At 45.5% G+C, this 12101-nt stretch overlaps 1 protein-coding gene across 1 annotated transcript in view; it reads left to right on the top strand.

The window, feature by feature from the left end:
* The window catches only part of LOC146798681 (estrogen-related receptor gamma-like), a 54594-nt gene that overhangs the window by 23097 nt on the left and 19396 nt on the right, over window positions 1-12101 (top strand). The window contains exons 2-5 of the mRNA XM_085625980.1: window positions 1079-1424; window positions 3849-3965; window positions 4832-4957; window positions 7901-8068. Coding sequence (XP_085482106.1) covers window positions 1091-1424; window positions 3849-3965; window positions 4832-4957; window positions 7901-8068 — 745 coding nt within the window. The 5' untranslated portion in view covers window positions 1079-1090. The remainder of the gene's footprint in view (window positions 1-1078; window positions 1425-3848; window positions 3966-4831; window positions 4958-7900; window positions 8069-12101) is intronic.

The following is a 12101-nucleotide window of genomic DNA, read 5'->3' as shown; positions in this document are numbered from 1 at the left end:
TTGACCTATGTTTGACCACATTCCTGTTGTCTGTGTGACTCGCCCCGTGGGAAGTGTTCATCGATTAATCTACATGGACAGAGTCAGAAAACAGTGGCCTCAGTCCTCAGTGGAGACCAAGAACGAGAATAGTAGAGATGTGGAACTTGAGTGTTCACACTTGGCGGATATGATCATTTGATTTTCCTACAAATTGGACATTCTCTCAAAGACAGAGGGGGAATTCCAAACACATTGGGTAATGCTAAAATAAAAACACAAAAGAAACCCAATTTTTTTTTTTTAAATTAGGCGATGCAAAATGGAACACCATTTTTAGAAAATAAAAACAAATGGCTAGATATTCTGTCTTCTGTATCTACCCCGATCCCATCAAAAATCACAGATTGGAATGGAGGAGAAGTAGGAGGGACTAAGGTAACTGTGCATGGCCTGTAGCAAAAAGAGAGTACAGGTAAAATACAGGCAGGAGAGGGAAGAACTGAAAGCAGAAAGGCATGGTGATTTATCTGAAAACCTCCTGCTCCACTTCATGGTCTCCTCTACCTTATGTTTAACCAGTGAACTTGCCTTGTTTGTGTATATTGTTTAGACTTTATACTCTGTTATTATGCATCAGCCCTTTGGATTGCTGTGTGGACTGTGCATGAAAGCATAAAATGACATTTTTCTGGCCCTGCACAACTAGTTCAGGGTTCTGCGAATTCGAAAATATTTCTCTTTAAGGGACTTCAAGGAGTACTCTTGCGATTGAGTTTTTCACTTCGAAGTTCCTGCACCCAGTATGTTGGTAAATGAGCCAAACTCCATTGGCAGGATTGCATTTAACCTTCAAGTCCACTTAGGCTTGTGCCTCCAGCGCCATCCTCTCCGCCTTACTCTGAAACTGGCAGAGTTTACCTGCACTTTTGCATCCAGTTAGTATTGAGACACAAAGATAAATATTATTCGGGGCAGCCACAGTGCCTTTGGGATGAGTGTCCCAGCAGGTTTCAGGGTGGTGTGGACCTGTGATTAAGGAACCAGCTAGTCCTTTTGAAGATTTCACTCCTGTCTTCTCCCTTTTTTGCCCCTACAGGAACCCCTGACAATGTCTTCGCGAGACCGGCATATGGAGTTCTACATCAAGGCGGAGCCAGCCAGCCCTGAGAGCATCCACCAGCACAGCCCAAGTGGCTCCTCGGACACAAGTGGCGGCAGTGGGACATGCCAGGAGCTGGACTCGCAGCTGCTGCACCTGCCAGCCGGAGTCCCCCGGCGGCCCGATGACGAGGAGGCCGACGATGGCTCAGGACGGGGCAAGTACGTCCTGAGCTCCATGCCTAAGCGACTCTGCCTGGTGTGTGGAGACATTGCGTCGGGCTACCACTACGGAGTGGCCTCATGCGAGGCCTGTAAAGCCTTTTTCAAGCGCACCATACAAGGTGAGAGGTCTCTCAGGGGAGGGAGGAGTGCACTGTCAAAGATGGTGGGCCTGTAAAAGGAAGTTGGGTTAGCAATAAATCTGCAATCAATTGGGTTTTGGTAAAATGTGGCAGTAAGTGTTACTGAGAGTGCAACATAGACAACATACTTTAGTAAATTGCTGTGGGGAATATGTCATGAAGGCCTAAAATCATTCCATAATATGAGTAATACAAAAATCTTCAAAGCAACTCATAAGGCGTGGACTTGGTAAGTGGAGGGTTTTTCTTCGTACCACATAACCCCACATCTGGTTTCTCCTTTGTACACATCCCTCTCTCTTTGAAAGGGCAAACTGTAGAATCTCCCAGTTGAACGCTGTAGATTCTGCAGCGCCCATGCCTACGCTCACACCTTGACACCCAGTAGTAGTGCATTACAAAGTATTGAAATTCGGTGAGCATCGTTTTGGGAATCTTCATTGTTGGGACACAGTAATGGACAATGGTTAGTTAAAAAATCCTTTAGCTTTATGGATGGTCCAGATGGGATCGACCAAAGAGTGTCTGAATCAAGACTCTTGTCTGACGTATAGATACATTTCTTTCCTGCCTCATGCTTGGCGTCCTCTTCAGATCACTTTTTATGCCAGTGGGTGTGTAACATTTTTGCGATGTCGAAGATTTACCAATGAAAAGAAAGTAAGTAATAGAGAAGAAACAGACTTTGACGTGACATATTGATGGTCCAGCTAATGGGGCTAAGCTACATTTGTTTTCAAATATTTGTCAGGCAAGGTTGTAAGATAATGTAGCTATACATTTTAACTTTGCACTTTCAACCATAGGTTCCCATAAATAGGTCAGCACAAAGTGTGTAATTTCCTTCGGCCAGGTGATCCTCTGTAGGAAAAGTTAAGGCTCACACTTAATTCATGGCTGGACACTTCAGACTCAGAAACAGAGACGGGCACATCATGTCTTTGGTGAGGAGAGTTGGCTTGGAGAACTGGGAGGAGGATGAGCTGTCACTTCTGTTGGAGTAAGAGGTTCCAGTCTCTGATGAGCAAACTTGCAAGGAACAAGATTGTCACAGTGCCCCTGTGATAGGGAGCAGCAATTCAGTTCTATCTTTGATGAAAAACAAAACTCATTGAAGGTTCTTTTCCCCCTAAAAAATGAACGTTGACACACCTCTGAGTTGGATGGCATTGCGGGAGTCTGCTCAATCTCTAAATTTTGCACCACAGTAGGCGGACACACTAATCAAGTGAACTCCTATTTTTCAAAAATCAAAATACTGATTTGATTTGAAACTCAAAAAGATTCACATAAAATACATACGAAGTTTTATTAAAAAAGGAATTCACACAGAAAAAATACAGAATTACAAAATACACAAAGAGGCCTTTCAGCATACAAACGTGCCCTACTTTCATAAGATGCCCCACGGACAAGTAAAGTGCAAATGGGCTCTGTAATCAAACATTACAAAACTATTATTAGATAATACAAAAAAACTATCCAAGAGCAATAACTGCAAAAGATAAATAATGCAAAAAATGCTTTACAGTGCAACACTAATACAGTACTTCTATTTTCACTCCTAGAACAGCCTTCATGCTCAAAATAGAAAAGGTGTAATAAACCTAAATTGCCCATCATCTATTTAAAGTATACAACTGATCTATGTGCTTAGACCGCAGAATATCTCTTTACACTAAAGGAAACATTTTGTTTGTTGGTTGGTGAGGAATTTGCTGTACACTTAAAATGATGCCGACAAGCCCAGTCAAGACTTAGATCGACTCAGATTGCCCAAGCTTTGCACGTAATGCAAGAGTGAGACTCCTACTCCTGTTGAGCTTTCACCGTGCCCTGATTAGCTCCAAGGTGGAGACGGTCCACTTAGTGGGTAGTGTTTCAGGAATGCGCTGTGTTTCTAGCCCTCTATGGGATACATCCAACAGCAGCATGGATGGATGCATTTCTGTTGTATAGTGCATATATTGGACCGGGTTGTAAGAGACCTGACGCAACTGCACAGACCTATCTCGGGTTCATACCGAAGGTGTTCTCAACTTTTTATGCTGGGTAATCTATTGACTTGCATACGTTTTTCAACAATACTGAGCAGTTTTGAAAGGAACTGTCGCACATTAAATATCCAAAGTGCCATAATGTATTGCTTTGAAAAGCTAGAACCTATTAGAAGGATTAATCAGCTCTTCTTTTTTTTTTTTTTTTTTGTCCACCGATATTTGCTACGTCTTGCAGTGGTAGGACCACCACCCTCTTCCATGTAACTCTGAGGTTTGTAAGATAGAGAGCGTCAGATCACCGTACCTCCTTGCCTGTCCCATCGAGCTCCCAGGATGTTCGTAACCCCATCTCACCACGAGTCGCTAGCCCCCCCCTTTTAACACTCTGTTTCCTCTTTCCCAGGTAACATTGAGTACAGCTGCCCGGCCTCCAACGAGTGTGAGATCACGAAGCGGCGACGGAAAGCTTGCCAGGCGTGCCGCTTCACCAAGTGCCTGAAAGTGGGGATGTTGAAAGAAGGTAGGTGCCCTCCCTCCAACGCTTTGCCTACTTACTCATAGGAGGGAAGGGAAAATCCTGCAATAGAGGCACAGCAGTGCGCTTGCATCCTAAGTGCTGATGGGAACACGCCCTATGTCAACCCTCATTGAGGCCCAATGTAGCTCCTATTGAGTGACCCTTTGAATGGTAGATACATCTCTCCCTGACAATGATTGAGGGTACTTGCCAAATAGCAGATTTTTATTTTTATTAATATTCTGTCCCTTCTATCCAGTTCTCCAGCATGTGATCTTTAGAATGACCTGGACGACGGTTTTATAGACTGTCCTCTCCCAGGTGACAAGAGGAGCAACACCCCATTTTCTATTTTTGAGTCTGGTTCTTCATCAGTTAACAAAACTAGGGAATTTCGAAGAAAAAATAGAATTGTTAACCCTAAAAGACTGACATTCTGTCTTTTTTTTTTTTTTAAACCAATAGTTTCAATGTTTATTTTAATTGTGGTATTTGAACCACAATATTAGTTCATTGATCTGTTTATTCATTCTACCGATTAGATGCTGCTATAAATCCCTGTGTGCAGCTGTCTGTCAGGGCTATGCAGTACATGTGCCATATGTGCCTGCCCTAGGCAAATGTCCATCTGCAGGATGTCACAACATGCTTGTACCAGGCATGTGTCCTAGTAATATGGAGTATGTTTATAAGGTGCCTATGAATTGAGCAGTTTTCCTTTAGTGCCTATGCAGAGCACGTGATCCTGGATGCTTAGGCAGGGCATATTTCACCTCTGCATATGTGGATACGAGCTCCTGGTGCGTGTATGTGGCATACATCAATCAGTGCCTTTATAGGCACCTATCTATCTCTATGTCCTCTCCTAGGTGTCCGCCTGGACCGAGTACGAGGGGGACGGCAGAAATACAAGAGGAGGCCCGAGATGGAGGGCATGCAGTACCAGAGTACATTCCAGCATCCGGAGCCCACCACACCAAACAACCGAAAACCAGGTGTGCAAGAACAGTTATGTAGATGTGTCAATCGTGGGTGAAGACCACATGCAAGTATAAGGAAGCTAACCTAGTTGGAACCATGAGATCAGACCCGCTGTATTGTGTTTGTAAATCCTGTTTCTATCACTTACGTGATCATAATGCACTTATTGTCTTCTTGTTGCAAGCCAAGTCTCGTGTGCATGGTTGGTACAGGGTATGCTTGTATCGCAACCTATGTGGAAAGTGTTGCAGGCTGTGCTTAAGGGCCAGAGTGGCTTTTTTTCATTTTGTTGCGGAGGACTGTGCCTTGTGTGTATGCATATTTGTGTCGTAGAAGAGTGTCAGATTGTTATACACCTCCACTAAGGTGTTTCTTGGTCTTGGATCTTTCAACATCCATATTAAACTGGTACTTTGATATATTGAGGGGGTCTTTCTTCTGGGTTTCTTATAGGGCCTGCTACTGGTTGGTTTGTGGTAGCACTGTGAGGCTCATATCCAATGGGTGATCAGTTATGTCTTTATTGCCATCCAGAATTCCAAGTGAAGTGAGTTTCCTTATTCAGGCTGTGTTCTGGTGTTGAATAATCTATACCTGAGAAAGACACACCACTCATGCAAAACTTTGAGCATGTAGGGATAATTCAGTACAGGTGCTACTTTTAATATGAGATTCCTACTAGGGTGACCGGTCTGAAGCCTGTGTTGCACACAAGTTTGGTCCGCGCCACCCATGCCTTAGTCTCAATTGTACGGCCCTTCAAAGAGATACATCTAGCCATAGGGAGATAGAGGAGGGCTTTCATGACTGCTGTTTTGCAATCCCTCATCAAGGGAGAATTAGAAGTGTGATGGCTTGGGGGAGGGACCATTTATAAAACCAAAACCACATCACGGTATCCCTCATTTTGGCCTACAGAACTTGGAATAGGGAAGTAAACCTCAAGGTGCAGTGTTTGGTTTTCCCCACCAAGGTTTATCTCGTAGTTTCCCTGTGGATCCTGGAATGAGGCATTGTGTCTGTGCTGAACTTGTGTTGAGATTGCCTGTCTGGTAAGGTGATGGGAGGCGGACTTACTGGTAGATCTGGGCGGTAAATTCCGTTCCGCTCGCAGAATTTGGAAAATTTTGCGTTCCGCGGAGAACGCGGAATTGCCAAAAATTCTGCGATCCGCGGCTTCGCGGAATTTTTTGCATGTTCGCGCTTTCAAAATGCGTGTTCGCGAGATATTTCTCCCCGGGCACACAAACAGCGTTCGCGAACAAGAGAAAAGCATCGCGAACAGGCAGAACAAGCAATTCCGCATGTTCGAGGAACTTTTGCGTGCTCACAGAGATTTTTTACCGTTTCGCTGAGCTTTGCGTAGCGCGACTACGCAAATTCCGCCCACCCCTACTTACTGGTTAATTAACAGATTGATGGGTGCATGCTGTTGCTTTGGTCAGCTGACAGGAAGTGAAATACAGCTTCTTAGTCAGGTGACAGGATGCAGGGCGGTGCTTTAGTCTGGTCGGCTGACAAGATGCAGGGCGGTGCTTTCTGTTCTTAGGTGCATAGGGAGTTTGCAGGCTCTTTGGACTGCTGAAAAGAGGAGTGCTGAGCAGGCTGTGTCTGGAAGAGGAGCAGTGGATACTCCTGTTGTTTCTGCTGTATATTTCTTCTATGTGCAGCATATGCTGATATATGCTGTTTACTACGTGCCCCGCCCCACTTCTCTCCGTTTGATGTGGTTGCCTCTCTGTGTGCTTGACTTTGCTGCATGTGTCCCACTCCCCTTGAGGGTATGCACCCCTCCTCCCCCTTGCCTGTGGCTTGTACTTGCCGCATCCTGCACCCTCTCATCTGGGCTTGTGTGCTGTTCCCTCTCTGGTCCGAGTATGCCCCATCCAGACCCCGATCTTGTGCCAATGCCATTATACCCTGTGCTTGTGTTTGCCCCCTTATTCTCAGTGGGCTCTGAGTACGCCGCCACCCTAGTTCCTTGACCCGTGTCCTTCTCCTGTTTGCCCCCCCACACTGCCTGATCGGCTGCTCCTTGTTTAATGCCTGTGTTGCATTTAGTGCTTGACAAACTTCTGTAGTGCTGATGCTGTGACTGTGCAGTGCCTGGTCAAGAGTCTCTCACGGGCCCCCCGCTACACACATGTAGCACTTCTCCTGGTGGTGCTGGCCTCACCGACCTGAGTTGCCCCATCTGTCTCTCCCCACCCTGTAGAGCTACGTAGTATGGTCCTCCACCGCCCCCTGAGCACTTCCTGCCTCCCCTTGTACAATGACTTCTCTCTGACTCTTCCCTGGACTGTGCCTGCCCTTTCCTCATGCAGAGCCCCCTGGACCCACGTGTAGTACCTGGCTCTCCCTGTCCCCCATAGCAGTTTCTAAATAACCACCCACCAGGTGCACGGCCGGGCCTTCCAAGCCATGCCTGCACACTACCCATTCTTTTGCAGTGCCTGGCCTTTCGCTTACAGCGCACTGCATGCCATTCCCATTCCCATCCGCCCCTCTGCCCAGTGTCTACAGGGCAGTGTCACCCTGTAGCTTAGAACCTGCCTCTTCTCATGCACTGCACATCAACTGCCCCTTCCATTCGCAGCATGACTCCTGGCCCACCCCATGTGCAGCGCCTGCCTCCCTTCCTTATGCAGTGTCTGCCTCTCTTCCTTGTGCAGTGCCATACCCGCCTCCCTACCCATGCTCTCTTCCCTTGCCTGCACCCCTGTCTCTCTTCTTTCTGCAGTGCCTGCCATCTTCTTCGTCTAGAGTGTACCTCCCAGCCCTGTGAGTTATTCTTTCTCTTCCTCTTTGTACTGTGGTTTCCTATGTTCAGTCCTCTTTTCTTTTCTCAGGCTGTGCACCTCACATTAAATACACTATTTCCCCTGCCCATAATAATCTTAATTATCGTTTTACACCTTGTGTGCCTCATCCTTCACCTTCCTCTCTATCTCTTCCAGTTCCCATCAACACCATTGTTTCGCACCTGATGGTGGCCGAGCCAGACAAGCTGTTCGCCATGCCTGATCCTACGGTGGCCGACAGCTACATGAAGGCGATGAGCACCCTGTGCGATCTGGCGGACCGGGAGATCGTGGTGATCATCAGCTGGGCCAAGAACATCCCAGGTCAGAGCCTCAGTGGTGAGAGCTCGGTCTCTCACCTACCTACACCCTGTGCTTCCTGTGGACTTTTCTGTTTTCTCTACACCTGCAGTCTCATCTTTGTCCCTCCCTGAACAACTCTTCGCTGTCCCTGTAATACCACTTCTTCCCCCCCCCCCTCCTTTCTTGACCCTTCTCTCTGGGATTTTCAGTGCACTGCACCGCTATGCTACCTCTATGTGGGCGGTCTTTTTCAGAGTCTCTTTACCTTGCATTAGTGCTTAATTTGTGAAAGAATAAGTGCAAGTGCCCTGAAGCTCTGCTCAGGAGCCTACGGCCAGAGCAATGAAATGTCCGCCACAGCACGAAGGTGGGGGGTGGGAGGGATGACTGGGGTGGGGATGGACTGTGGGGGGGGGGGGATAATTTTAGAAAAGTTACCCTCCGCTGCTGCCTCCGCCTCGGTGCTGTCCCTGCAGTCTCTGGGAAGGCAGAGGCTGCCAAGCCAATCCAGACGCTGCTCTCATGCTATGAGAGCAGCGCCAGAATTGGTCTGAGCGGCCTGCTCTGCCACTCAGATACGGCCTTGTAGCATGCGGCTTGTGTCCAGCCCTGCTGTAAACTCAGCTGGGTTGGAGAAATAGAAATGTGCATGTCTTTTGGGCCGGCCTAGGACGTCTGGCCAAACTTGCATACGCACTTCTAAGTGCCCATCACTCCTCCCAGCCCTGCCCCACCCTACATGCATGCCTAAGGCAGTCACAGAAAAATAAAATGACGTTTTATTATCATTTTATTTTTCTGTGACTGACGAGTGGGGCGATACTCCTCCGCCATTAAACAGGACCCGCCCCTGTCTGCCTCTTTTTCTTGCTCTTGCAGGTCCCTGCTTTCTCCCTTTGTGACCATTTTGCCTTATTTCTCTTCCGCCGTCTTCCCGATCGGTGTGTTTTTCCCCTCTCTTGCACGAAGTAAAAATCTGATGCGTAAAAAAATGTATTGGTCTCAAACAATAAGTGACGGTGGCCCCCACCGACAACCACCAGCTCAAATTAAGCACTGCCTTGCATGCGCTCCTCTTTTTGCTGTTGCATCTCGCTCTGCTGTTTGTTGAACCATAATTTCTTTTGACATGCTGTCACACACTCTTCTGTGCCTTCTATTCTTATTTACACATTTACCTGTAAATGTGCGTGCCTAGAAAAGACCAGCCCTTGTAGGCTGCTCATGCAGAATGCTTTGAACTTTCGGTCAAAGTGTGTTAAAAAGAAGTATGGGAACTGTGATGTTGCAGTCAATGGGCGGGGTCAGTGAGCGTTGGGGCGGGGGTCAAAGGCGTGGCTGAAAAACAAATTAATCTGTACTTTTTTGGGTCTTTCACTGTAAGGTGGCTACATATAAAATAACGTGTAGCTTAAATGAAAAATACATTTAAAAAGATGCAACTTAGTGGGCAATGCACTACAGAACATTATGAAACCTCTAATAGTTAATGCACTCTATTGTTCTGTGTGTAACCAGAGAGCCACAGAATTAAATCTTGGTTGTTGCAGTAGAGAATAGCGACTTGTGTATTTTTAGTGCTATGAGGTCACAACCTGTGACAGAAAGCACTGAATATGTAGGACATTATTTTAAACTTGCATTACACAGTATAAGATAGACTGCTACAAAATGTTCAAAAAGCTTTAAGATAAAATGGTGTTTCCAAAATATAGATTTTAGTTATACCCAGACTGTACGTAATGCAATTTGTTTTGCATAACTGTTCCTTCAACTCCTCCTCAGGGTAGTAAGAGCTATATTAATACAATTAAAAGCACGCACTTCACAGCTCAATTGTTAATGCTTTGTACTACCACTCAAAAAGAATACATCTTTGTCATCACAAAGCTTCGAGTGATTCAATCAATTAAAGCCAATAACGGCTCCCATGCATCCTTTACATTTGCATATTACCCTTTACATTTGCAGAATGTTCTCGTTACACATATTTGCATTTCTTTCAGGCAAGCAGGCACCCTGGCAGGATGGTTTGTTTAGCTGCCTGCCCTGCTTCGGCTTCACAGCACAGGAGACTCATAGAATAACTTCAGTTGGAGCATTTCAACTATCAGAATTAACTGTCCTGGGAGGGTTGTCTTTTTACAAAGAGTAGAGGAACAGTTTTTCATAAATCAAAAAAGTATGGGCATGTTGTGCTCCTCCAAACCTGCCCACTCGACCTCTGCTTTGAACACATTAATACTAGGGCACGGGCTACTCCGAGGCTAGACAGATGGAACCAGGAAACTCATAGTTTATTCTTAGTCAGGAAAAGCAGACAGGAGGCAAAAACTAAGAAAAGTAGGTGTGAGCACTGCTCTTTGCATTTACAAAGCTTCTGGAACAAATACTTACGATGCCTCATCTTTAGGGGGTCCAAGCCGAGGAAGAAACGCCCAGGCTCAGAGTCTGGAGAGGTGCATACACCTATGGTTGCACATTTCTCAGAAAACAATTCTGGCCATTTCGGTTTAAAATATTTTTGAATTCCATCCTTTATTATTTTTAATTTCAATTGAGCTTCAGTTTGCTTTAATAATCGTGTAGGATAGCTTAGACAACTGTAAAATACTTTAAAGTGATTCTCTCACATATTTGCTATGTTAAGATTGCACCTCAAAGGGGGAACATGCCGGCTTATAATTTCCCGATATTTTAAGCAGCCGAGATATAAAAATACTAGCCGGGTGACAGCCCTACATACACCGCACTGCTAGAACTATGGGGCAGTACCCACATAGAGGTGGGCGAGCCGCCGAAAGCTCGAGGTAAATGCCTGGCTCTGGCTCAGTTGAGGTCATCTTGACGCCTTATGCGCCAAGAAATACAGACAAAACTTTGATGACAAACCATGAATATAAAACGGAAAAGAGAGAAACAGATTCCCATCTAGTGGCTGCACAGTGTAAAACAAGAAATCCCAACTTCCTCGCTGGACGAAATTGTGTGATTCTAGGTAAATATTAAATTTGACCAGGGCTCCTTTTTCTTCATTATCAGATTTGAGAGAACCTTCGAATTAGTGCGTACAGAATGTCTGCTATACAAAAACCTCTTGTTTTTTGTTTAATAGAATGTAATGTTACTCCGTCTGGAATAAAAATCTATATCACACATATAGGTTAACCATGACAGCATACTTGCCTCTATGTTTGCCAATAGCATTGTCAAGAGGGCGTAGGGGGTAGGAATACTTTAAAGTTAATGCGTGAAAAACATCACTTTTAATAAATACTTTTCAATCTCAATGCCGCGATAATCTGAAGTACTTAAAATTTTGAAGCGACTGCATAACATTTTACATTAATTTGTTGCATAACTTACATTCCCAATATTTTTACGGCTCTGCTTACGCTCTGGCTTGGCTTGTGTTTGAGCTCTTAGAGCCAAGCCAGATGCTTGGCTCGGCTCTGGCTTGGCTCTCCTTGATAATTTGTTGCACCACCCCTAGTTCGTAACACTCCAAAATGACAATTAAGGTGAAATAAGTTAAGCTGCGGAGAGATCACACTACACCATCCAGTCACCCTGGATGCCATCGTCCGTGACCAGAAGATATGAGCATTAACAAAGTTAACTCTCACCTGGTTTACATTGGAAAGCAGCACCATCTCCCACCTTTTCCCATCAAGGAGCACTCGGTGTAGAGAAAATCCTCAACTGGCAAACTACATCACGCTTATTTACATGGTATGGAACAGGGCGTTGCCAATTTCTCCCCCCACAAAATCCTTTGGTCCGGCAAACCCAAAATTGCAGGCAGTAAACTGCCCAAAAACCTAAAGCGCCACAATGGCAATAAATTGCCAAGTGCCCTGCACAAAAACACATATCTCAGTCCGTTCTTCCTTTCTCCATTCACGTGTCCTGACTCTTTCCGTAACATTACTTTTCGTCTCTACTCGAGATCTCCATTTTCTTTTTTTGTCTGGGTCTGCACCTCTCTTTTCTTGCATCTCACTAAATGCTTGCTCTCCTTATCTTTGTCCTCCCTCTCTCTCCATGTCTCTTT

The sequence above is a fragment of the Triturus cristatus genome, chromosome 9, assembly GCF_964204655.1.
Source record: "Triturus cristatus chromosome 9, aTriCri1.1, whole genome shotgun sequence".
Classification (NCBI taxonomy): Eukaryota; Metazoa; Chordata; class Amphibia; order Caudata; family Salamandridae; genus Triturus; species Triturus cristatus.
This window is presented reverse-complemented; position numbering and strand designations above follow the sequence as displayed.